Source organism: Dipodomys ordii, unplaced genomic scaffold (genome assembly GCF_000151885.1).
Source record: "Dipodomys ordii isolate 6190 unplaced genomic scaffold, Dord_2.0 Scaffold130, whole genome shotgun sequence".
NCBI classification, from domain to species: Eukaryota; Metazoa; Chordata; class Mammalia; order Rodentia; family Heteromyidae; genus Dipodomys; species Dipodomys ordii.
In genome coordinates this window covers 5,938,099-5,965,600 of record NW_012267346.1, presented here as the reverse complement: position 1 = coordinate 5,965,600, position 27,502 = coordinate 5,938,099, and the positions used below count along the sequence as shown (strand labels likewise).

The following is a 27,502-nucleotide window of genomic DNA, read 5'->3' as shown; positions in this document are numbered from 1 at the left end:
CACTGACTGCCAGCTTCAGTGACTCGAAAACAAACATGCAATGTATGTTGTTAGGACTGCAGTATTAGACAGAGGGCGGCTGTGGGGCTGCTCTAGTTGAAAGGCATCTAAAAAGACAGAGTTGAGCGACCAGGGTCTGACAGCTAGGAGTATAGACAGGAAGTCGGCCCTGAGCAGGTCCCCACCTCCACACCACAACATGACTGAACACAGGGCCTTGAAGTCAAGATGCCAGGCATCTACAAGGGCCGATGATGGGACTCAGAAGCTGAGAGATCCCGGGCACACTGTTCTTTCATTCCTTGGAATTCATGTTCCTTGCCTATAATGTATCTGACTCTACAGCCCACTGCCTCTTTCCCCAAACCCCTGGGGCCTAACAAGGGGTTGCAATCTCCCAGATTTTAGAAAGGCCAGGTGGCGTCACAGAGACTGAACCTGAGGTCTCATCCCCAGCGGCTGGCCGCAGGGAACTCTGTCGATGGTCATGTGATATGGGAAAGGAGCAAACAACAGCTGGCCTCATTATCAGTTCAACACAGGCTTTGTGAGCAACTGAGGGCGCACCAAACCTGCTACAAAAAGACTCCATTTTTCAGAGGTCTTTCCGTTGGGTTTTCAGTGTGCCCACCCCACCTGGTTGTCTCAAAGCTTGCACAAATCCTGCAGGTGTGGGACTTTGCAGAGTGCCTGCTCCCTGCTCTCCCCAGCCCCATTCTGTCTGTCTCTCACCAGGCTACATGGGCTCTTCCAACTCAGAGCTGGCAAAGTGGTATGCGCAGAGCAAGGGGTGAATAAATGTTTATTAGAGGAACAAGTCTCACATTCAAAGTAGGGTTTTTTTTTAATTTATATTATTTTTTTCCAAGGTAGTTTTTTTTGTTGTTGTTCACTATTCACAACACAGTGGTTGCTCAAAGATTCCCTAGAGGCCAAAATCATTTAGTGACTTGAAGATTTATAAATCTAAAAATTCAGGCAGTAATGTTTTTGCCTCTTTCAAGTCAGCCCTTTTTAAAAGTATTTTCAATAATGCTGTATTATCATAACATTAAACAACAGGTGAACTCGGAAGGAGAGAGGCAATGACAGGAGCAAGTCAGATTTAATAACAGCTACGAGATTGAAAAATCATTAAGGAATGATGCATGTGGGTAGGCACTCACATGCACACAGATATAAGATACATGTATGTACCTGTACACCGGCAAATACACACAAGTGCATGCACATACACACCTACATGCCCACACATGTGATCCTGTCTACCATTTTCCTTTCTTTTTGTTGGTCATAGGGCTTAAACTAAGGGCCTGAGCCCTGTTCCTAAGCTCTTTTTGCTCAAGGCTATTGCTCTACCACTTTGAACCACAGCACCGCTTTCAGTTTTCTAGTTAATTGGAGATAAGAGTCTCATGGGCTTTCCTGCCCTGGTTGACTTCAAACTTTGATCCTCAGATCTCAGCTTCCTGAGTAGCTAGGATTATAGACATAAGCCGCCAATGCGCAGCTCCATCTTTCTTCTTCTATCTGCTCCCTTTCTGGTGTGGGACAGGTATACTGATGAAACACACAGCAAGTCAGCAGCACCCCTTGTCCCTCCCAAGCCATCAGATCTGATAAGCTATGATCTTGGACTCACTCTGACCCTCAGTATAAATTGAATTGTTGGTGGGATGTTGATATCCTATCCCTCCTCCCCACCAAAACCTGTGACTGCCATTTTATTTGAAAATATGATTGGTGCAGATATTCAAATGAGGTCTTCAAGGTAGGCTAGGCCCTTACCCAATACCAAGTTCATTTTTTGATGTTGTTGTTGTTTTTAAAAAGAAGGGTGGAGGGATTCAGAGATACATATATATGTGCACTGGGAAGACATAAATAAGCATGAAGGCAGGGATGAGGCATGGTATCCAAGGGCCAAGGAACACCACAGAGGCTCAGCAAGCACAGGAGCCATGGATCATGGATGGGCAGGTCTGAGACAGACTCCCTCTCCACCCTCAGAGGGAACCATCCCAACCAACACCTGCATGTCATAAGCCTCTGACCTCCCAACGTAGAAGAGAATTCATTTCTGTTGTGTAAGCCAGTTGGTTTATGGCTTGTTACGTCAGCTCCTCCAGTAATGAATATAAGCCCATCAGGGCTAAAAAAAAAAAATTAAAAATAAAGAGCAGCTAGAACCAGCAACAGCAATAAATAAGCCCACAGAAAGCATGACAATAATTGCGCCCTTGTTAAGCTGACAAGACATAGGACATTAATGGGCTTTCACTCACTGGCGCACCCCCAAACCCTACTTCCTGGCCTTTAACAGTGATTGCTTCTTTTAAAACAAACCAAAAAGAAACCAAGATACAACGAGAAGGCACCGTCAAGCTACACACCAGCACTGCACCTAGGCAAGGGTGTACATGCACACATGCCTCAGTTGCAGACACCTGCCACCTACTACAAGTCCATTAACGGTCTTCCCTGCCCTCTCAGAGAGGACAGACAGATGGCAGCCAGAGCTAATGTCAATGCTTCCCAGTTCTGTGGACAGCCAGGGAAACGAAGAGGTAGCCCCCACAAGGGTATAAGAGCAGGAGTTGGGGTGAGGTATGTGTCTTCAGACCCCAAGACTTTATCTTTACTCTCTAGCTTTCACTTAGAACAAAGCTCTAGTTACCCTGATATGAACAACAACAACAACAAAATCCTCAAGCCAATGATAAATGTATTTAGGTGAGATCCTCTGCAGTCTGATGCTGGTTTTAGTCATCCGAGGCCCTGTGATCCAAATCTCTCTGCGGGTGTGGCAGACATAACTGCCCAGCTCCTGTCGTGTAAGTTTCTAGCAGAAGCACTGGCTTTCTGAATGCTTCTGGAAGCTTCACAGTGAGCAGAAATACACCCTGAGAGGGGCGGGGTGGGTCGGGTTTCTGACCTGATCGGAACTGAGTGCTTCACTTAGGATTAGCTCTCTCAGAAGTCCCTATCACTAAATCACCTTGGTAATTCCAGACGCTGGCCCTTCGAGGGTTTTGTTTCCTGAAAGGAGAGCCAGGCCCGGGCACACAGGAACCCTGAGAAGCGTGCTCAAGGAGAAACTACTAGGAATGGCAAAGCCACCTGTTGGTAATTTACAGAAACTAAGGGCACAACCATATGTGATTCTAAGAGGAAAAGCTAGGCAGTAACTCACCACAGGTGGCCAGTTTGACGGGCTGGTCAAGACGAATATGAAGGGGTATCATTATGCCATTATAGCAAACCAGGGGTCCTGCTACTGCCCATCAACAGGGCCCATCCAAGTCACATGACATCCTCTCTCAGCCTAAGCAGTCAATTCAGAAGAGAGGGGAAAATCTCAGCCAGAGTAAGCCCAGACACCCACCCAAACAGACCTTTGATTGGGAAAAGCATAAAAGGTCACCATGGCTATGTCTGTCACCTGCCCACACGTCTTTGTCTCATCACCCCCACACGGCTTCCCTGCTATCAGGAATCGGAGCTAATCGCCCAGAGCATCTTCACCTGAGCCCTGGGTCGCATAACAGCTGCCTAGTCCTCACAAAGATACAGCCATACAGACTCTTCTCACTCAGCACACTCTGACTCCAAGTTTGTGGGGAGGTTTCGCCACCCACACATAAGCCGCAGTGCCAGTTGGGTGTCTTCTAATAATTCAATTCTGACACTCTCATCAGGTTTGAAGGTTCAGCCCCAAGACCACCACCACTATCACACCACCCAATGCCAAAGCCCATGCAATTTGACCTGTGCTTCTGACTGACCTGCTTGCTATACACCAGGCCTATCAACAAACAAAACAACGTTGCTAATTCTCCCTCTGGAAGTGGTGTCATAGACCTGTAATCCCAGCACTCAGGAAGGTAAAGCAGTAGAAACAAGAGTTCAAAGCCAGTTTGGACTATATAGTGAGGCCCAACCTACATTAAATCAACCAACAGATCAATCAACAATAAAAACTAGGGTTCCCTCAGCCTACCACCTCCTCCATAGGGTTTAATTCATGTATTTGTTTGGCTCACAGAAGTCAGGGTAACATGTAAGTTTACTGTGGGTGTGGTGTGTGTGTGCGGTATGTATGGTATATGTAGTGGTGTGTGGTGTATGTGGTGTTTGTGGTATGTATACAGTGTGTATGGTGTGTGTACGGTGTGTATGGTGTGTGTGAGGTGTGTGGTGTGTATCTGTGATATGTGTTGTATGTGTGTGGTGTGTGTGGTTGTATGATGTATGTGGTGTGTGTTGTATGTGTGCTGTATGCTTTATATATAGTGTGTGGTGTGGTGTGGTGTGTGTCTGGTGTGTGTGGTATGTGTGGTGTGTATGTGGTACATGTGGTGTGTGTGGTAAGTGTGTGGTGTATGTGGTATCTGTGGTGTGTGTGGTAAGTGTGTGGTATATGTATCTGTGGTGTATGTTATAGGTTCTGTGTGTACTGTGTGTATAGTATATATGTGGTGTGTGATGTGTGTGTGTGTGTGTGTGTGTGTGTGTGTGTGTGGTGTGGTGTTAAAAATGGAACTTAAGCCTTTGCACCTAGTTGGCTTTACTACTGAGCTACACCCTTAGCCCTCATTTATTGACTTCAGATTCAGAGAATCCCAGGGCACTACTGAGTAGGAAAAAAGTTCTTATGTAAGAATAAGAAACCCCAAAGTCACGTTGCCATTTCTGTGGAAGCTTTGAGCCACAGCCCTCTCCAGCTGGAGATCTCTACACAGAGAAGTTGAGGCTCTCAAGCCAGAGACTCAGGCTTCTGACACTCCTGCTCCTCTGGGTCCCCTAAACAACAAGGCACTTAGTAGCCCACATGGGGAAAAGCAAAGATGGAGCTCTCCTCTTGTGCACAAAAGCCACATGGACAACCTTGCCTCTGGCCGCAGCTCTGCAGAGCAAAGCCCCAAGTGCCCAGCACAGAAGAGTGGCCAAGACAGCCATGGGCCCATAACCTTCCCTGTCATTCCCAGTCACATTCCCTCCTGCTGATCCTGAGTCAGGCTTTGCCAGAAGCAAAGGGGAACCTGCCAGGAATTTGAGCAGTGACCTGGACTTTCTGGAAATTTCCAGAGTCTAAAATGGAGCAATGGCAGCTAGAAAGTTCTATGACATCCAAAAATATGCTCTACAGATAGATAGATAGATAGATAGATAGATAGATAGATAGATAGATAGATAGATAGATAGATAGATAGATAGATAGATGGATGATACTTAATAAACATTGAGGCAATGATAAATTAACCTGAAACAAGCAAAGATACAAGCAAAGAAATTGGCTTCCCCAACCCCACAGGAGCACTTTCTTGTGAAGTGGTGCTCAGATTCACCTGCTGAGTGATGCTGGCTCATCTGGAATCCTAGCTACTCGGGAGGCTGAGATCTGAAGCTAGAAGTCTGAGGCCAACACAAGCAGAAAAGTCTACAAGAGGGCTGGGAAGGTGGCTCAGAGGTAGAGTGCTTGCCTTGCATGTGTGAGGCCCTGGGTTCGATTCCTCAGCACCACATAAGCAAAAAGAAATAAGCCGGAAGTGGCACTGTGGCTCAAGTGGTAGAGCGCTAGCCTTGAGCTGAAGAGCTGAGGGACAGCGCCCAGGCCCAGAGTTCAGGCCCCACAACCGGACCAAAAAAAACAAAAGTCTACAAGACTCTAGCTCCAAACACCCAGCAAAAGCCAGGCTGGAGGGATGACTCAAATGGTAGAGGTCCAGCATAACATAGACAAGAAAGGGCAAGACCCCAAATTTCAATCCCAGTACCAGAAAAAAAAGAAAGGGGGGTAGGGAGAAGAAGAGAGAGTAAGGGAGGAGAGAGGAGGAGGAGGGAGGAAACATTGACTTAGATAAAAAGTCACATGCCCAGGAAATAAATGATAGAGTTGGGACTAGAGGCTGGTCTGAATAAGTGGTGCCTCTCCTCCTAGGCCAAGAACATCATTCATTATTGATGGAGCTCAGGTATTTCCCACTGAGTACTATCAGCCACTGTAACAAATTCCTGCAGCAAGATAAAATCCAGAAGAGGCCAGTCATCCTCAGTGTAGTTCTAAACTGGGCTCCATCACTGTTCTTTGAAAGTGGCTAGGGATCTGTTGTTGCAAGATGAATGAACATGGAGGTCTTGACTGGCTCAGTTCTTGATTATTTTCTTGGGCTGATTGAGTTTCAGTCTGTAGTTGAATCCAAGAAGTGTCTTCTCTCAAGGCAAGAGCAGAGGTATCCAATAGGACTGCAAGCACTCTGTCTAGAGTCCTTGGGTCAAAAATGGTTGCTTTGCTTCTTCTGATCAGCCTAGCCCATCCTGCAAATGTAGAGCTTTCAACTCCATCCAAAGGATGCTTGAACTCAGAACAATTAAAATCCAGACTTAGCTCATTATACCCAGACCCTATGACCTTATTTCCATCATTCATATCTTCTAAGCCCCTCTGTGTTACACATCATCTTACAACTCATTTCTAAACGCCTTTGAACTGAATGCAATTAACACCACTTCCCAATGAACTCATCAGGTGACTCTGCATGGAGGAGCCACAGTGACCTCAACTTCAGTCTCAGCTTCTTTAGCTGTGTGACCTTTCACGCCTGACCCACTCTCTCAATTCCAGTTCTGCTACAAAATGGTACTAATGCCTTCATTAAAGGGTATTGGAAGAACAAAAAATGAGATGATATGAAGGTGCTCCCTGAGGATGATGTGATCATTGCCATCATTAAAGTCAGTCGAGTTGAGGGGTGGGGGAAGGGGGGGGTAATCTCATTTCCCGCTCAGGTAAAAGGAGAGGGAAATGAGAAAGCACTTCTGTTAGACTTCTTATAAGAAATGATGGGGCTGGGAAGTTGGCTCAGTGGTAGAGCGCTTGCCTTGCATGCCTGAGGCCCTGGGTTCAATTCCTCAGCACCACATAAGCAAAAACAAAAAAGCCGGAAGTGGCGCTGTGGCTCAAGTGGTAGAGCACTAGCCTTGAGCTGAAGGGCTGAGGGACAGTGCTCAGGCCCAGAGTTCAGATCCCACAACCGGACCAAAAAAAAAGAAATGACGTTATAAGAGGTAACCTGAGGGGATAGTTGGGATTGGGAGCGATGGGGAAGGATGGAAGGGATGACACTGATCAGGATGCATTGTACTCATAAGCTGACATGTTGAACTAGAAATCCCTTTGTACAACTACTTAAATTGAGAGAGTGAAAGAAAGAGCAAGAGAGAATTTTAAGGAAGTGATGATGTACTTATAAGAAAAGCATGAAGGACAGTCATGATGAGAACATGATGAGATTAGACCAGTGCTATTTATCCATGGCAGGTAGACAGGAAAAAGAAAGGGATATGCAGGAAGGACCCAGGACTTATGTGCTATCTTGACATGATTTGAATGTTCTTTTTTTTTTTTTTGGTCAGTCATGGGGCTTGAACTCTGGGCCTGGGCGCTGTCCCTCAGCTCTTCAGCTCAAGGCGAGTGCTCTACTGCTTGAGCCACAGCGCCACTTCCGGTTTTCGAGTGGTTTATTGGAGATAAGAGTCTCACGGACTTTCCTGCCTGGGCTGGCTTTGAACTGCGATCCTCAGATCTCAGCCTCTTGAGTAGCTAGGATGACAGGCGATTTGAATGTTCTTGTTCCACCTAAAATTCATGCGCTGGGAACCCCATGTCCCATACAATAGTGTTGGGACATGGAGAGGTATTTGGGTCTTAAAGGCTTCGCCCCCATGAGTGTATTAATACCATAAAATGGGCTTGGGAGTAGAAGGTCCACTCTCTTCTATTCCGCTGCCACGTGAGGACACAGCATTCATCCTGCAAGCCCTTCCTCCCCCCTCATGTGAGGACAGACGGCCCTCACCACCCAGCAGATGCTAGAGCCTTGACCTTGGCCTTCTCATCCCTCCAGAACTGTGGGAAATAAGGTTCTACCTGTTAAAAATTCCCCAGGTCCGCCATTCTGTTACTGAATCACAAAATAGACTGAGACATAGCTTCATCCGTTGGCGTGGGTTAAAGTGTGATATCTATTTTTTTTTTAAATCTCCCAACTGGACTCCTTACAAGCAGGAGCCAGGTTTTGAATCTATTTTTCATCCCATGAGGCAGTGTTTTGCATATGGTGGGTCCTAGGTAAAGTGCCATGGCTCTGGTGACAATCAAGAACAGCTCCCCATCGGCCGTGTCATTGAGCCAGAGCCGCTGGGGAGGAAGGAGGGCACTGGTTTCAGAAGAGATGGAACATACTTAGGTCCAGGCCCAGTCCTATACAGAGCTCCCATTCTGCATCCAGGCACCCACATCATCTACCACAGCTGGGACGCATCCAGCATCACCCTGTCACTGTGATCACACCCTCCTCCCACTAGCAAGCTTGGGCATCCACCAGCAGCAATTCACACCCTCTACCCACCCCCAGGAGCGTGGCACCACTGCCCCCACCGTTGCCCATGTCTCCTCCAGCAGCCGTTTCCTGTCAGCAAGTTTTACAAGCCCTTCTCCTCCTTATCTGGTGTATCTTGGGGTCCACTCTCCCTCACCATAGTCTTCCCTCCTCAGAAGTTGAGTTCTGACTCCCTCAGGTCCTGAGTCAAACTGGACAAGCCACTGTGGGGGCCCCCAAACTCTCCCTCTCTAGCTGAAGGCGCCCATCTGCTTAATAAACTGACAATAGGCACACTACCAAGAGAAGAGTCAGCCAGCATTACTGTCACCTGTGGGGACACACAGTAACCCAACATAACTCAGAGATGCCCACCTTCCTTCACAGGAGAGAGGGAAATATATGCCATGTTGAGGGGTAGTAAATGACTGCTGAAGGAACTGAATATGAATGAAGAATAAACAATAAAATATAAATGGCTACCTCCCCCGACCTACCCCACTCGCCTTGTCGGTTGTATGGCTAGTGAAGATCTCCCAATCCGTGGGCTTTCTATTGATCTTTAGTAGATGAATGGATCAAGAAAATGTGGCATATACACACAATGGAATTCTAAGCCTCCATCAGAAAGAATGACATTGCCCCATTTGTTAGGAAATGGAAAAACTTGGAAAAAATTATATTAAGTGAAGTAAGCCAGGCCCAAAGAAACATAAGTCCCATGGTTTCCCTAATTTGCAATAACTAGTGTATGTCTGAGCCAAGCGGAAAAGGTCAGCTAAGTTGATGTTAAGCAAAATGAACTCCAAGATAAGGACTCAAACTTTTTTCTTCCTTGCTATTGTGTCTAATATACTCATAAGATATTTCTTTGTTGCTTTGTATGTCCTTCCCCCACAGTATAACCCATGTTTTCACTGTATTTGATATAATTTGCAGAGGGGAAGGGAAAAAACAAATTGTTTAAATAGGGATACAGGTGGACCCATTGCAACAATGAGATGTACAAGATGTTATGTTGAAAATGAACTTTACAACTTTGGCACTGGGGGGAAGGGGAGATGGGAAGGGATGGGAAGGGGAAACAAAGGAGGAGGCAACAATGCTTGATAAGAAATATACTCATTACCTTGCTCATGTAATTGTAACCCCTCTGTATGGTATTTTCACAATAAAAAAGTACTAAGATTAATATTCATGGGGATGGGAGGGGAAAAACTAGGAGAGAGCAAGGGAAGGGGTGGTGACATTGTCCAAAAAGAAATATACTCTTTACCCAACTTAGGTAACTATAACCCCTCTGTACATCACCTTTATAATATAAAAAAATTTAAGATTAATATTTTAAAAATTAGTAACATTTGTCTGAAATAAATTAAAATTAGAGCCTAATATTCCAGATTGGCAAAATTAAAAGACACATAATTTAATTTCCAAAATGATGTTGTCTTTTAACAGCAATCAAAGCTCAAACTTCCATTAAGACTTTTGGGCTCCCTTGTATCTCTGTTTTTAAAGTAGTTCTGTGTAGGACTGGAGTCCATTTGCTTTGCTCACCTAAACTTCTTTCCTCTAGATTTGGTAAAGGATGATTATGAGGAGCAGTGTTAATTCACATGTTATGAATGAAAAGGAGATGATCCCAATAGCTACAGATGAAATGAAAGTGCTTTTCAAAATCCAGGGTTAAATCCACTGTAATGTCCCATTTAAGTCCTTCTTAAAAGGGAATTTAAAGGTACCTAGGGTACCCTTACTTTAAAGGGCAAGGAATAAATAATTTTAGATTGATATAGCAAGTGCCGCTTAAGTTTGAAATAGTGAAGAAAAATAGGTTTCTCAACTATGTGAAATCTGTCTTCTCAAATGTAATCTTAGGAATCTGGCCAAGAATACTTTTTTTCTCAGTACAGCGATGCTTCACAGCATATTCCATGACTTTAACAGGACAGAGAAGCTGGGTGCTGGTGGCTCATAGCTGTAATCCTAGCTACGCAGGAGGCTGAGATCTGAGGATCAAGGTTCAAAGCCAGTCCAAACAGGAAAGTCCATGAGACTCTTATCTCCAATTAACCACCAGAAAATTGGAAGTGGCACTGTGGCTCAAGTGGTAGAGTGTTAGCTTTGAGCTGAAGAGCTGAGGGACAGCACCCAGGCCCAGAGTTCAAGCCCTACAACAACAACAAAAAAAAAAAAAAGACAGAGACAAGGCAGGCACAGGTGACTTGAACCTATAATCCTAGCTACTCCGGAGGCTGAGATCTAAGGATCAGACTCGAAGCCAACTAAGGCAGGACCCTTACCTCTAATCAATCAAAGCAGACTCTTAACTCTAATCAATCAGATTATGTCTTATATCTCATATCTAATCAATCAGCCAGAATTGGCACTATGGCTCAAATAGCCAAGCACTAGCCTTGAGCAAAAGAAGCTCAGGGAAAAGTGCCCAGGCTCAGAGTTCAAGCCCCAGAGAAGGAAAAACAAGAGACATGAATGAAATATTGTGTGAAATATTACAGTCTACCACCTCAAAAAATAAACATTGTATATGGAGTTCAGAACTTGGAAATTCAAGGATTGACTGAACTTTTATTTTGAAAAGAATGCTGCCATTTAATGTGGTTTTTCTTCCTTATATTTATATTAAAAGAAAAGCTAGTAAACTCTATTTTAATTTTTTAAAAGGTTAATATTCAAATTAATAAGACTGAATGAAGTCTGTACCATAGAAGTGAACCACATCCAATCAGTTAAAGACCTTAATTAAAAAAAAAAAAAAAGACTAATTGCCCCTGAAGAAGAGGAATTCAGCCAGCAGACTGGCTATGAACTTGAACTACAACATCAACTCTTCCCCCAGGTCTCTAGCTGTTCACTCACAAGCTTACTCACTTGTTTTCTCTCACACACATATATACATATATATGTATATATGTGTATACATATACACATGCACATGCATACATACATATACACACACAGGAATATATACATATATGTATATATTCTTTCTCACCATATATAGCATATGTTATATGATATCATATTAGATATACCTATATCATGTATTATATATTATATTAATATTATATAGCTATATATTATATATCTTTATTATATATATTATTATATCTATATATTACATAAGTATATATATATATATATATATATGTATGTATGTATGAGAGAGGGAAAGAGAGAGATCCCTGTGTTCTGTTTCTCTAGAGAAACACAGTTTTCTTGACTGATAACCCTCCTCAAGGGTCACCTCCTTCATGCAGCCACCCTGAGTTCATTTGTCAGAAATAACTGTTCTTTCTTCGGTGCTCATTCCTGTAAGAAGTTGTGTGTGCCACTTACTTTTTCTGTAAGATTCTAGGGCTCAAACCCAGGGCCTTCCACAGATAGGCAAAAACTGCACCCCTGTACCAGAAGCCCAGTCCCTCGTGCCACATGTACTGGTTAGTTGATTCCCTGAAGCTTAGATTCTAAGCCTATTCCTCTGTGCTTGGGCCATGCAGTGCCAGAATGCCCGGGAAAGCTTTCTAGACATATGGAGCGAAGGGCCCCCCCCCAGACCTACAGAACCACATTCTTCATGTGAACAAAACATCTGGGTGCTCTGCATGGATGGCACTGATGGGGTTGGCCTGGGCATCTGAATAGGTGGAGCCTCCTCAGGTGTTCCTGACAGCAGGCATTTGTGAGGGCCATTTTAAATAGAACCTTCATTTGTGAGGTTTTGTTGTACTGCTGGGGTTTTGAACTCAGGACTGCAAAAGCACCTTACCACTTGAGCCGCATGCCAAGTCCTTGTCCTTTTTGTAGTTTGTTTTTCACACAGGGTCTTCTACTTTTTTTCCCCAGGCCAGCCTTCAACCTCAATCTTTCTCCTATCTGCACCTACTTGGGAACTTGATTACAGGTATGCACCACCATGTCTGGATGGCTATGAACTCTTCACTTATAAGAGGAACCAAGGACAGCCAACTTGAAAGTCTTGTATGAGGTAAGACAGTGAGTTAAGTGTGAAAATCAGTGTCCTTCCTACCTACGTTTCCTCTCTCCCTAAAAAGGTTTTAAGGAGAAAAAAATCAGATTCAGTTTACTATCATCAAATTTTAAATGAAACCTGGGTCACCCAACACCTAGCCAAGGTGGGACATTGTTATCATACCAAGTGTCACCTTACTGCTTGGAGAAAGGACCAACAGAAGCCGGGTGCCGGTGGCTCACACCTGTAATCCTAGCTACTCAGGAGGCTGAGATCTGAGGATGGGTTCAAAGTCAGCCCAGACAGGAAAGTCTTATCTTCAATTAACCGCCAGAAAACTGGAAGTGGCACTGTGGCTCAAGTGATAGAGCAGTCACCTTGAGCTGAAGAGCTTAGGGACAAAAAAAAAAAACACAACAGGATACTCTATAAATAAAAATGACTACTCCGTTAAGCTTGGCTTCTCATTTATAAGGACTGCCAAACACTGCAACCCAGTGTAGAGCTGGTGCTGGGAAAGGTTGTACCACCCCTGGCACAGGATGACCCAAAAGCATCCCTTTGTGGATGCGGCCAGGCCTCCATTCGCTCCTTTATTTTCTGCTGATCCTGTGGTTTGGGTTACATAACTTCTTTGGAAGGGACAAGCAGATATTGTGCCTTCTCTGGGTGGCCATATGGCTCAGATTTTTTTGTTGCTGTTTTTTTTTAATCTGAGTAGGTAGCAGGAAGAAAAGATGAGACAAGTAAACAGGTTTCCTTTTCCTTCCAAGACCCCCTTCTGGATTTGCTTTTTACTGGCTCAGCGAAGCCAACTAATTCCTGTCAAGGTTATAATTGTTAAGGACAGGCTTTCTGCCCACGGCCACTATTAGCCCGTGGAGGAGGGGCGATTACATGCCCAAGGAGCCCGGCTGCAGCAGGCGTGCCCACGTGCAAAGTGGCTCAATTACTCAAGCTTGACATGGGTATTATTTTCCTCTCACCTCCCTCTCAGTGGCCTCCTACACACCATCCACAGCACAAAGTCTCACTGGAGCTGGTTGTTTAAGAAGCTGATCAGCACTGGACTGCTATTCTTTCTTTAGTTCAGTGGAGCACAACTAGCTAATGGGGCGCCTGCAGAAGTTAACCCTAATCACCCACCTGGCTGATGGACTAGTGCCCAGAAATTATACAAAACCCCAGTAAATATCTGGTTTGATATTTGGTAGAAAACAGCTACCCATACAGATCCTAGGCAGTGTCATTTAAGGAATTTAAACATCACCAAGGGCATAGCACATTGGGGCAGGTACTTAGGTACCCATCTATACACCCTTATTTAAGCATTCATATGAAATAGACACACGCACATGTGCACACATGTGCATATATGCACATACATACAAACATATTCTACTGACAAGCAGCTTTCCCACACCTCCTCAGCCAAGTTACTTTGCCCCTGGGGAATTCATCTCCACCCTGGCAGATAAAAGGATGATAGCCACCTAATAGACAGCAGAATTGTGTTTGTATAACTGATTAGGATGGGGGGAAAAAACCAGCAAAGCAGCAGCCAAGCTAATCAACTATCTGACAGCCAAGACAATAAAACAGCAGTTAAAAATAGTCCAGGGCTGGGAGGGTAGCTCAGTGGTAGAGTGCTTGCTTTGCATGCATGAGGCTCTGGGTTCGATTCCCCAGCACCACATAAGCAAAAAGAAAAAAGCCAGAAGTAGCGCTGTGGCTCAAGTGGTAGAGCGCTAACCTTGAGCTGAAGAGCTGAGGGACAGCGCCCAGGCCCAGAGTTCAGGCCCCACGACCGGACCCCCCACCCCAAAAACAATTGACTTATAAGAAGGTAAGTCTGATTCAAAAGAAACTTTCCTGCAAAGAAAGAGGGAAATAAACCTTGGAAATGTGGTTGGAACTGTCAAAGTCATCAAGAGTTTTGTTTCCCATCACCTGGAGTCAAGTTTAGGCGGCAGAGGAAAGATGAGCTGTTTCCAGCAGTGTTTGAACTTAAGCCATACAAAATTAAGATTATAAATAAATTTCCCTATAGCCAGGTGCCTATGACTTCTCTGTATATATGGGTCATGTCCATTTATTCACCTAAACAGTAGCAAAGCCCTTAACATTGGACTTACCTCCTTCCTTCTAGAAAGTTCCCTTTTCCTTTTGGTCAACATGGAATACATTTTTCCTTCACCAAACACAGGAACACACTTGGGGACAGCCATTCTGGGCCCAAAAGACCACAGGGTGAAAGAGTCATCCAATCATGCTACATTTCCCATATTATTTTCTTTCTCTCTCTTCCTTTTCCTCTCCCTCTCAGGCCTTCATGCATGCCAGTCAAGCAAGCGCTCTACCACTAAGCTACATTCTCCAATCTATCTTTTGAAAAAGAAATATATCTTCCCCATTGGGACCACATTTTTAAGACGGAAACTGTAAAGAAGAAAAAAATCCAGTATTTTACAATTTCACTAGAATTTGGGCTTATTGCCTTACAAGCTTCATATTTGGGGCAAGGATGAATGGGTGTATGGGTGTGTGTGTGTGTGTGTGTGTGTGTGTGTTAAAGCTATCAATATAACACAGAAACACATGTACATCCTTTTTCTTTTCTTATCATTATGAGCAAATGCTCCACTCTGCTACAACCTTTGTAGACACGATCCCAATGAGTATATTTAGTATTTAATGGATTGTATTTCCCATATTCATGAAACTGAAGCTGGAGCACTCATAATGAGTGCTTCACTAATTACAAATACGGTTTTGCTGAACATGATTGTGCAGGTAGACGTTTTCCTACTACTTATTTCATGTTATTTCCTTGGGAGAGCTTCCTTGAAGTCAACCTCCTCATTCTTCCCATCAGAGAAACACAGGTGACTAAATGAGCATACAGGTATGAGGCCCACTCTCCTGAGCCCTGAGTTTGCGCCTGACTTGACTGTCAGTGGTCAGCTGTAAGATAGCCTTCCCATAGCCTCTCACCTGAGACAAATCCCATACCAGCTTCTTCCCTTCTAATTCTCTGCTTTCCATAATCTCTAGTCAGGAAAATTATTGAGACAAAGCCCCAGGGGATCATATTAACTGAATCTGTGGTCTGGCAGTGCAAGCCAGTGGTCCCAGACCCTCCAGTGGAATTGCCACAGCTTCCCAAATCCAGGAATTCAGCATGGGATTCAGAACCTCTTCTGGTCCATAAGGCACTGCGGCATGACAATTATACACAGGCCCGTGGCTGGGGTCATCTCAAAATTCAGTCATGCATGGGAGGGAGCTGCCAGCATGTTCTAGCACAGCTGTGTGTCCTAACTGTGGCTGTGTGTGCTACCATTCCCCTCCCCTCCACAATACTAACGCAGCCACTGGCCATGTCACTAATGAGCCCTGAAGGTAAAAAAAAAGAACAGCACACCTGCTCTAGAACAGGCCAGAACAAAAGGAAGAAGACGTCACACTTCTATCATCCATAGAACAGCTGGCCATTTATGTTAGCTTCTTTTTTTTTTTTTAAATGAGTTCTGCAGCCAGGCCCCAGTAGGTTCACACCTGAAATCCTAGCTACTTAGGAGGCTCAGATCTAAGGATCAAAGTTTGAAGCCAACCTGGGCAGAAAAGTCCGTGAGATATATATCCAATTAACCACCCAAAAGTCAGAAGTATAGCTGTGGTTCAAGCAGTAGAGCACTAGCCTTGAGGTGAGGGTTGGCAGAGACCTCAGGGACAGAGCCCAGGCAGTGAGTTCAAGCCCAAGGCCCAAGGATTGTCAAACAAAAATAAGGGGTTTGGGGGGCGGATGGGAGGTGTTGTTTGTTGGTTGGTTGTGGTGCTTGAACTCTGGGCCTGGGTGCTGTCCCTTAGCTCTTCAGCTCAAGGCGAGCACTCTACATTTTGGGCCACAGAGCTGCTTCCAGAGTGAGCCACCGACGCCCAGCTAAAAATAAGTTAATTTTTTTAATGAGTGATAATCAACAGAGAAGATCATTAAATAACATTTTCTTATTTTGTCCAATTTCCTGTTAGATACATTTGTGGAGTCTGAAGCACAAGATCTGGCTCCATTTTCCTTTTCCCTTTGGTACTATGTCAATGAAGATTACATGGCCACTATGGCTAGACCAATAATTTGTTAGCTTGTTATATTGGCAAATGCATGTGCTCCAGTCAGGCAAACTTGAGTCAAATTCTGATTCTTTTTTTTTTGGGGGGTCCAGTCGTGGGGCCTGAACTCTGGGCCTGGGCACTGTCCCTCAGCTCTTCAGCTCAAGACTAGCGCTCTACCACTTGAGCCACAGCACCACTTCCAGCTTTTTACTTATGTGGTGCTGAGGAATCGACCCCAGGGCCTCGAGCATGCAAGGCAAGTGCTCTACCATTGAGCCACCTTCCCAGCCCTTAAATCCTGATTCTGTATCTTCTCAGCTGTGTGAATCTAACAGAACACAAAATACCCACCCCCAACCCGAGACATAACTATGAAACCTAAAATAATTTTCCTTATTCCCAAGAAAGAAAACCCATTTTAAGACCTATTAGATCTTAGATGTTAGTGTAGAGCACACATGACATGCTTTCAGATTCATGATGTGATATTTAACCTCTCTACAGTTGAGGTTCTTACTTGTAAAAGGAAGAGGCCCAATGTCTACCTGGGAGGCCATCCGTGAGATATAACACACTTGTACCATGGCTGACCTCACACCTGTGCTTTGAAAAAACTCCTTAAAATGCTAACGTCTCTTTTCAAAAATGAGCAGTCTGGATAGATTATAAACCCTGGAGAAGTATATAAATATATATATGTGTATATATATATATGTGTGTGTATATATATATATATATATATATATATATAATCTTTTGTGCTTTGACCGCACCTCACCTGACCTTCTCTGACATAGAAGGATATCTTATACTTTGTAGGCACTCAGAAAATGTGTGGGGAATATAGAGGTTGGAAAATGTTAAGTAGCCCTACTGACTAATTCTGCAGAATGCAGCTGTTGCTATCGGCCTTCCTAGTACCTGAATGTGACCACACACATTAACATAATGCTGTCTGTATCTGAGGGCTGGAAAAAGGAAGGCACTTGAACAGCTCTGGAGAGACATCCCTCCTGGAATGCCCCCAAGACACACACACACACACACACACACACACACACACACACACACTGTGGGTGGGAAGCAGCTGCCTTCAGGCAAGAACGAGTTGAGTCTCGAGTCACTAAATCTCACTTCCACAGACAAATGTAGCATTGTGGTACCCAGGAGAAAGCCAGACTGCCTCTGTGCTCTGAATCTGTGAAAGACTCTGCATATAAAATCAGACAGGCTGCATCCCTCAGGGCTCCAAACGTGTCCCCCGGGACTCTGTGAGAACAGCATCTTGGGGTGTAAACAAATATCCCATGTGGGTAGTACTGGAGAGAGCAGACAAACAAAACCATGTGGCATTCCCTCCCCCTCCTACATTTTTCTGCCTCCTCCATGCCCAGCTCTATTGGGAAGGGGAGGGAGACAGAGCAGGGGAACACGTCTCATTTTCCACCACCCACTTCTGATTATTCATATTCATGTGGGAGAAGAGCAGAAGCTCCCAGGGACACATTTAAATAACAAGAGATCCGAAATCAGTACCTTGCCCTTGACAGGAGTCAAGAGTCATTCGGGAAAAGCACACTCTGGCACATGTATGCTCATACTGGCTCACCCTCACACAAACACACACACACACACTCACACTCCCCTCTCCTTCCAAGCCACAAAAAGCTGGAATCTAGCAGTCCTGGTTCCCTAAGGAACACTCCCACAAATGGATATTGCTTTCACAGAGTTAATGAGACTCAATGGGAGAAAAGCAATAATAAGTAGCAAAAGACTCATAGTCAAAGCTTCATGCTCTGATGTTTATTTTGTCTTTCCCCTCATGAAGGGAAGGATGGGGGTGAAGGGTAAAGTCAGGGTGCTCATTTCCCTGAGAGCTGTAGCATATGTTGGTAGTACATACAGAATAACCTTGCTGAGAAGTCAGAATTCTTCCCCTTGTTCCTGGATAGCATCCTGTTATGTCCCTTTGTTTCTCTGTGTTTCTACTGGATATTGACCAAAAAAAGCCAATCCCTCACAAGGTTGCTGAGGGCATCACTGCAGAATTCCTGCAAGGAAGCCTGTGGATGGACAGATCATTCAAAAATACAATCATACATCTCAAGTATTGTAAGAAAATTAAGGGATGGAGCAGAAAGCACAGAGTGTCTATTTGTTTGTTCCTAACATCTCAGGAAGAATGCAGGACACTTCCATAGCATTTCTCCTTATTAATAACACAGTCCACCATCTGGATGCTGGTAGCTCATACCTGTTATCTAGCTACTCAGGGGGTTGAGATCTGAGAATCCAACCCAGGAAGGAAAAGTAAAAGCCATAGGGCTTGAACTCAGGTCCTGGGCACTGTCCTTGAGCTCTTTTGCTCAAGTCTAGTGCTCTACTGCTTTGAGCCACAGTGTCACTTCCAGTTTTCTGGTTAATTGGAGAAAATAATCTCACAGACTTTCCTGCCTGGGCTGGCTTTAAACCACAATCCCCAGATCTCAGCCTTCTGAGTAGCTAGGATTACAGGTGTGAGCCATTACCAAAAAAAAAAAAAAAAAGCCAGAAGAAGAACTATAGCACAAATGGTAGAGTACCAGCTTTGAGAAATATAGCTAAGAGACAGTATCCGGACCCCTAGTTCAAACCTCAGTACCAGCACAAAAATTAATACTAATACATTGAGAAGGCCATATCCACACCTTTAAACTTCTATTGATGAGTCTGAGACCCCAATATCCCAACAGCTAGATTCCCCATTCGCTCCCTTAGAGTAAATGAAATACAAAAGTTCATGTTTAGATCAAGCACAAATGAGCTGACTGCTCACATCAGTACTACTCCCCCACCCCAGTTTTGAGAGTAGCACTTGCAATTGTGTCCAGGGCAACCGAGGAACTCACTTTTTCATCGTAGTTTTAGTTTATGTAAATTTAAAGAGCCCCATGTAGCTAATGGCTACCATTTCACATAGTACAGTTTTAGATAGGAACTGGCTACATGGCAGACAAAAGCTTATTTAGGCCAACGGCTTTTTGAGCTAGGTTCTTCTATTGTCTCTAAAGCTATAGAAATTGAAGTTCAAGCCAGGTGTTGGTGGCTCATGTCGGTAATCCTAGCTCCTTTGGAGGCTGAGTATGAGGATTTGGGTTCAAAATCAGCCCAGAGAGAAATGTCCATGAGAGTCTTATCTCCAATAAACCAAAAAAAAAAAAAAAAAAAGGCCAGAAGTAGGGCTGTGTCTCAAGTGGTAGAGCATCAAAGCCCTGAGTTCAAGCCCAGTACTGGGAATAGACTGAAAACTCAATGAACAAGTAACAACCTGAAGCTCAGAAGAGTTAACTAAAGGGTCCTTGGCTACACGGGGAAGGTCAGGATCCCACCCAGGCTGTGCGACTCCCACACACCCTCTGCCGTGGCCCCTCGGGCCTTCTGAAGCCTGATGGGCCAGCTTCTACATGAAACGATTATGAAAAAGAGGCATCACTTTACTTTCAGCAGAATGACACCAAACTCAACAGGACTTTTTTTTTTTTTCTTAGGCAGAGCCATGAGAACACACAAGGTTAGTTATAAAAATCAGCTAGAAACTGGTCCAGGGCAGCTAAATATCCAAGGACTTCCTCAACTCCACAGCAATGGATAGACTGAAATCCTTTCCTCCAGTGTCCAGGGGCGGGAACCGCAGGAGAAGCATAATCATCTTCCGTGCACACAGTATTAAGATAGGAAGAGATCCAAAACCAACGTCCAGGAAGAACTGGAAAAGCAAGGTGTGCTAGGATTTTAGAAAGGTTCCCAACAAGTCCAACTACCCCCTCTGTGGCTGTCTGCTGTGTGACACTGACAGCCTGTGAAGTGGAAATCTCCCAACCCTCAGCCCTCGGTCCCCTGTCCCAAACCCCTGCTTCTGTGCGGAGCAACTCAGCTGCTGTGAAATAGAACAAATGGGCAGCAGGCTGACCAGGCCCTTGGCTAATAAAAGCCAAACAAGCTGCAGCAGGTAAATGTGCACGGAGAACAGGGTTCTACGAAGGCTTGCAGCCTCACGTAGCACCCACCCCACAGGGACTCCACCCACAGTCCATAGCCGACTCCAAAACCAGAATGAGGATCATGAAAACTGACCTGGGCACATTTTAGGTAAGACACTATCCTGTCTTAAGAGCAGAAAGCTATCTCAGCTCTACTGTCTGGTCATTCCATCATTCCACCACCCACACTGGCTGAGAGCTAGACAGAAAGTGTATCTCTCAGGTTGCACCCAGAATCTCCATTTTTTTTCCATCAATAATACTAGGGTTTAAAGTCACAGCCCCCTGTTCGCTAGGCAGAGGCCCTACCACTTGAACAAATCCAGGCTTTTTCTTTTCTGGTTGTTTTTCCCATAGGGTCTCACTTTTTTTTCCTTCCCCAGAGCCAATCTTGGACTAAGCTTCTCCTGCTTAAGCCTCTCACCTAGTTGAGATTACAGGTGTGCCCTACCACATCCAGTTTATTTGTTGAGATAGGTTCTCCCTTTCTGCGGGGACTGAGCCTGCAATCCCCTTACTCTTTACTTCCTGAGTGGCTAGGACTACAGGCAGGAATTACTATGTCCGGTTAGGAATCTGCATTTTAAAGAGCTCTCCAGGGGATGTAGCTATACGTTAAAGCTGAAAAGGTGGCAGGCTAGTGCATACAACACAAAAACATTGTGCATTGATGGACACATCCTGTTTAAAGCCTTGTTTCTTCACACACACGTATGTTCACACAATGAGAATGTACCCTGCACTCGCTCATCACTCAACAAATATTTATAGCCTGTCTACTAGATGACTAGGTGTCTGGCACTGTGTAGGGAAGATAAGATTCCCTGGGGAGCAAAAACAGACAAGGGCTCAACCCTCAAAGCATTCCCCTTCCAGCTGGGGGGAGGGGGAACAAATAGCATCTAAGGAGACACAACCACACAAGTGAAAATGAACAACAAAAAACTCCCAAACTGTGAGCCACACAAGTGGGGCGGGGCAGGGGGGGGGAGGGCAGGGGGAGAATCCTCCCAAACTATGAGCATGCTTCCAAGGACAGAGAACAACAAACAGGCCCGAGATTGGGTGCACTCTTCCCCCAAGGTAACAGTGACGGTAGAACTGGACAGTGAGAAACAGCTACCAGTCAAAGAAGTAAGGGACAAGGACAAAGGCAAGAGGCAACGTGAAGGCCCAGAGGTCAGCCAAGTAGGAGTGGTATCTCAGAACAGTAACCCAGATGGGATAGAGCTACTCAGGATCGGGCAAAGTGGGGTCTTTTCAGGCCAAACAGATCATGGTATGGAGCTTGGTATTAGCCAAGAGCACGAGGAACCACAGAAAACAGAGCAATGGCGGGGAGGTGGTATGTGAGGCATACATGTTTTTTTTTTTTTCCATTGTATAGAGAACAGACTGAAACAAGGATCATGACAGGCAACTGTACAGCTAACTGCATGACTTAGGTAGAGGGGGCCATGACAAGTTTTGACTGGCCTATGGCTGGCCTAGGAGAGGTGGGGTGGTGGCCTGAGTTCTGAGCCACACAACATGAGCAAAAGCATCTTTACTCCAGGCACGTGGCAGTCAAAGGCCTTGCAGGGAGGGCACATAGGGACAGTGCCCAAACATAAGGTTGTTTTAGCTACAGGTTAATTCGGAAACATCCTGAATGAAATAAACCCATACTCTCTGACCAGCCCTCCATTCATGCGTTTGTCCTTCAGAGTAGTGTGCAAAATGACACAGACTAGGCTGGGAAGGTGGCTCAGTGGTAGAGTGCTTGCCTTGCATGCATGACGCCCTGGGTTCGATTCCTTAGCACTACGTAAGTAGAAAAAGCCAGAAGTGGCACTGTGGCTCAAGAGGTAGAGTACTAGCCTTGAGCTCAAGAGCTGAGGAACAGTGCCCAGGCCCAGAGTTCAAGCCTGACAACGGACCCCGATGACCCCGATGCCGATGCCGCCCCGCCGCCCCCCCCACCCCCATACCCATCCCATCCCCCCACCCCCGCCAAAAAAAATGACACAGGCTTTTCTTCATTTCATGTTTGCAGAGGCAAAAGGATGAAAAGAGCCCAGTGCTTGTGACTCACCCCTGTAAATCCTAGCTACTCAGGAGGCTGACATCTGAGAATCATAGTTCAAAGCCAGCCTGGGCAGAAAAGTCCCTAAGACTCTTATCTCCAATTAACAAGCAGAAAAAGGCAGAAGTGGAGGTGTGGCTTAAGTGGTAGTCACCAGTCTTGAGTGAAAAAGCCAAACGAAAGCTCAAGGCCCTGAGTTCAAGTCCCAGTACTGAGTGGAAGCAACTTTAATAGGGTTGCTGAATAATAGGGAACTATGAAATAAATGTTGACTTACCTATATGATAAGATACTATATGGCCAAAAATAGGAACAGGAATACTTTTAAAATTCTAATATGTATACATATATACATACATATGTGTGTCTATATATAGAGACACACATATCTATGTGTGTCTATGAGTATTTAGTTTTTCCTCAGCATCTGCAGGAATTGTTTCCAGGACTACCAAGAGTAACAGTCTATGGATGCTCAGGTCCCTTATATAAATCACATAGTGTTTGAACATAACCCACACATATCCTCCCACAACAACCTTAAATCCTCTCTAGATTACTTACACTATTAATGCAATGCAATGCTACATAGACTCTAATCCTAGTGTCTTCTTTAGGGGATAACAACAGGAGAAAAGTTTGCACATGCCCAGAAAAGATAACTATTTCAAGCATTTTTGATGTACGGTTGGTTGAACCTGCAGATGTGGAACCCACAAATATGGAGTGCCAACTGAATGTGTGTGTGCATACAGGCATTATCTATCTAAATTTTAGATATTAAATGACTTCTTCAAGGCTATACGTTTGTGTATCTATTCAAGATAACATTGCATGACAAAAGCAAAGCTCAGAAGAACACTGTCAATGGAACATTATTGATTATGGAAAGAAGGGTTCAAATTTTTTTACACATGTATTTGCCATTGTATACCTAGAAAAACCTTGAACAGGAGATATTTTAAAGTAACATTGACATTCCAGCCAGGAAAAGGAAGCATAAATAGGAAGCTCACAGTCTAGGCCAGTCAGGGCTCAAAGCATGAACCTGGCTTGAAAATAACCAACACAAAAAGACACTAGCTGCTCAACACCTGTGAAACCCTAAGTTCAAAACCCAGTCCTGCCAAAAAGGAGGAAAACAAACAAACATGATTGCTTCTACAGGCGACATTTACTCTTCACTGTAGACGTATAGTATTTGGAATTTGTACTGTGAGAATATATAACCTATTCAAAATAACCAAATACAATTTACATTTTAACAAATATATTCAAATAGATGCAGAAGAAGATGGTGTGGAGGATGCTGAGAACCTACAAGGGAACACAGGGAATGGGGCTGAGGAAGACAAAGGATTCTGGAGATGCTCACTCGGGCTGCATTTTAGGAGGTGCCACAGTTGTTGATTGCAACCACAAAGGACAAGGGTACTCTTGGCAGAACAGTGCCTATGTTTCCTTGGCAAGCCCCCACAAGAAAGGAGACTGGGCAGGTCCAGAGGACAGTTCTTTCTTGTCAAGCCATGAAGTTAAGGGTCTTTCAGTTTTATGGGGTTATTGTTGTTGTTGTTTTTCCTGAAAGTCACCGGCAGCCTTGGAAGGAACCAGTGACAAGATCCAGTCTGTATTCTCTAACATTGCTGGTGCCATGAGGAGGGTGGACAGAGGCAGGTAAGGGGCTGGGATGGTTTGAAACCTAATTCAAAAATTAAGTAGAATTATCTGGGGAAAGCGATGTCATAGAAGGGGAAACAGATACAGAAGAATTCAGAAGATGGCATCGACCTGGTATGAGAACCAGTGCCATGGGTGGTATAAATGAAGCACAGATAAGAAGGAGGGTAGGACATGGCCAGCAGAACTGCAGAAAAGGACCTAGCTTAGGAGGTGGAGAAGAAGAACTGAATGCTGGAGGCTGTGTGTCCCTGGGCAGCTCAACTCAACTCTGTCAATCTCAGGTGCCTGGTTTGTTAAGTGGGGCTATTTAGTGTCTAGCCACAAAATGAAATGCTTTAAACACAGAAAGCTCTTGACCACCCCCCACACAGTAGGTTCATCCCCCCCTCAACATACACACATATAGTAGGCCTTTCATAGGTCTCTGAGGTAGGAATTCCAAAGAAATGTCTGGAAACAAACAGGAAGATGTATATGATTCAGTGGATACAAAGACTCATTCCTGTACAATCCCTCTACCATGCCCTCCTTTCCACAAGCCTGAGACTGAGTATGGATCAAGGGCCAGAGATCTATCACAATAGCTGGGCAAGTAACTCAACACCCAAGATTTTGCTAGAAGGAGGACAGTTATCCTGGGCTGTTCAAAGATTGGCTGGTTTAGTTCCACACAAACACTAATATCTATAAACACCCAAGGATCAGGCCAGCATAACAGTTTGGAGTACTTCACTTCCTGAATTGTGTGTATCGAGTCTCTAACCATGACTGTGAAGCCAACCGTGAAAAACACCCACTGGACTGGAACTTGGTCACAAGCATGGAGAGCTCTAAGAAATCTTCCAGGGACGATGATGCCACAATACTGCAATCCAAGCCATACTATCTATCACTGCAGACTACCTTGAATTATCTGCAAAAGGTGAGCTTAAATAAGATGATAAGAGCCGGAAAGAGGTGATAACATATACAAACCTCTGGGGGTTAGCCATACTCACTCAAATAAACCCAGCATGCCTCTTATGGCTGGTGCTGAGGTAACTCACTAGTCTTTCAGTAAAAAGGAAGAAAAACTCAATTTTCCAAGGCTGGGGATGAAACCCAGAGACTCGAGCATGCTGGGTAAGGACTCTTCGGCTACCATTGAGCTACAACACCACTCCTCACAGCATTTTTTTTTAAATAAGCACAAAACAAGAGTCTGGAGACATCTCTTGAATGCAGACTCCCCAAACAGTTTCTTAGCCCAAGGGCTAAAGATGGTGAGGACACAGAACAACTTTGTTCTCTAAACCACCCCTGCTCTGCTCTGGGGTTGCTCTGTGGGTCTGCCCTTCAGGGCTGGGTCACCACCAGAGGCCTCCTTGACAGGACCAGTCCTGAGCCTTACAGCACAAACAGTGCTCCAGAAGAGCTGGTTTTATACAAATTGCTCAGATAGATTTATACTACTGCTTGGTTATACTTTATTAGATGTACACAGATCCAATATAAACAAGGGAGTTAGCCACCCAGCAAAATCCCCCATGCTTCACACAGAAAAGAAATATTGACCAGAACTCAATGACATTCTGTTCAAGGCCCAAGAACCCAAGTGACCATGGCCCAGAAGTTAAAGAAAAATAAACATAAAAAAATAACCACTGTGACTAGCCTCCTTACAAATCCATCAGATACTGCCATTCATCTCGCTGGAAGCCTTGTCTCCCTTTACCAGAAAAAAAAAAAAAGCCTCCATCTTTCAAGGTCTCTAATTTTCTTAGAAGAGTAGAGACTGAGCAATCTTCCTGGGATTGTTCTAGATATGTGTGTGAACTGCTGATGGGCGAAACACGTGTTTCTCTTTCCTGCCAGCACAACAGACAGGCTGATGCTCAGAGAGACTAGTTCAGATTGCCTGGGTGAGGGGAGGAAAATCACCTCCTCCCCCACTTGCTTGCCAACTGCTGTACCTCAAAACTCTTGCTAAAGGGTATTAGGGCAATTCCACCACATGCTTCCAAATGAAACCCCTAAAAGAGTCTAGCCTTTTCCAACACAAAGCATCCATACCATTTAAACACCCCCTAAAAACGTAGAGGCTCTCATTTACAATCAATCAGTGGGAAGACAATCAGTCAGTTCAAAGATTAAATTCCTCTAGTTTTACCCATCCATCAACTTCCATCCATTTTCATAAACTCAGGACACCTCTCATCCAACCCCCCACGCATCCCCAGGGCCATCCCCACCTCCAGCGGAGTAAGCAACCCCAGCTGACTGACACAACTCTAATCGCACAGAAACTAACTCACAGTGGTAAGCAGCCTCTGCGGCCTCCAGGAAAACTGAAGACACGTGCAGCCTTGGTGGGGGCATTTTCCGGGTGCCTTCCACACTCGCAGCTGGGGACCACATTACCTCTCTCTCCCTGTCAGAAGCAAAGCATCTATCTAATCCACCCTGTTCGCGCTCCTGCAAGACTCCACGCCTCCTGCGACCTGGCACCACACTTGTGGGAAAGCGCCTCCAGCTTGAGGCCAGGATGTGCAAAGGCCGTGGACTTGGAAGGAGGAAGCCTGGAGTAAGAGCTCAGATCCCCAGGGCAAGGCAGAGGCAGTGTGTGGTTCTGGGATGTGGAAATGGCGAGAAGGAGACAAGGCTGGGAGGAGAGGTGGGGGGCGGAGGGGGTCGCTTACCCAGGGTCTTGACAGCGATCTGCCTGGTGAGGGGCGGCGGCAGGTTGATGCACACCAAGTCCACGTCCTGGTGCAGCAGCACCTCGTCAATGCGGCTCGTGTAGAAGGGGACGCTCATCTCCTTGGCCAGCTCCTCGGCTTCCTCCTGCGTGCGGCCCCACAGCGCCTTCACCGCGAAGCCCTCGTCTTTCAGCAGCGGGATGATGACACGGGCCGTGAGGCTGGTGCCGAACACGCCCACCCCGGGAAGCATGGCTGCTCCGATCCTTACGGGCGCTGCTGCTGGCTGCCCGGTCGAACCCGCGCGCACACTGCTCTCCTGAGCCAGTCCCGCACTGGGCTCCCGCAGCCCGAGCTCCCCGCGGCGCGCCAGGTGCCCAGAGCGCACCGAGCGGCAGACCCAGCAGGCACGGCGCGCGTCAGCACGGGGACTGCGGCAGTGTCCGCCACGCGGGGTTCCCGTCCTTCCCGCAGACAGCGTCAGGGACTCCCCCGGGCTGTGCGAGGCCCCGGAGCCCCGCGATGCTCCGTCTCAGGCCGCCTTCCCGCTGCGGCGCCGGCCGGTTCCG

General features: G+C 45.4%; 1 protein-coding gene across 1 annotated transcript in view; it reads right to left on the bottom strand.

Annotated features, from left to right (window-relative positions):
• The window catches only part of Gfod1 (glucose-fructose oxidoreductase domain containing 1), an 89,571-nt gene extending 62,308 nt beyond the window's left edge, over positions 1–27,263 (bottom strand). Inside the window, exon 1 of the mRNA XM_013030432.1 lies at positions 26,934–27,263. Within this exon, the coding sequence (XP_012885886.1) occupies positions 26,934–27,186 (253 nt within the window). The 5' untranslated portion in view covers positions 27,187–27,263. The remainder of the gene's footprint in view (positions 1–26,933) is intronic.
• Between the last annotated feature and the right edge of the window lie 239 nt (positions 27,264–27,502).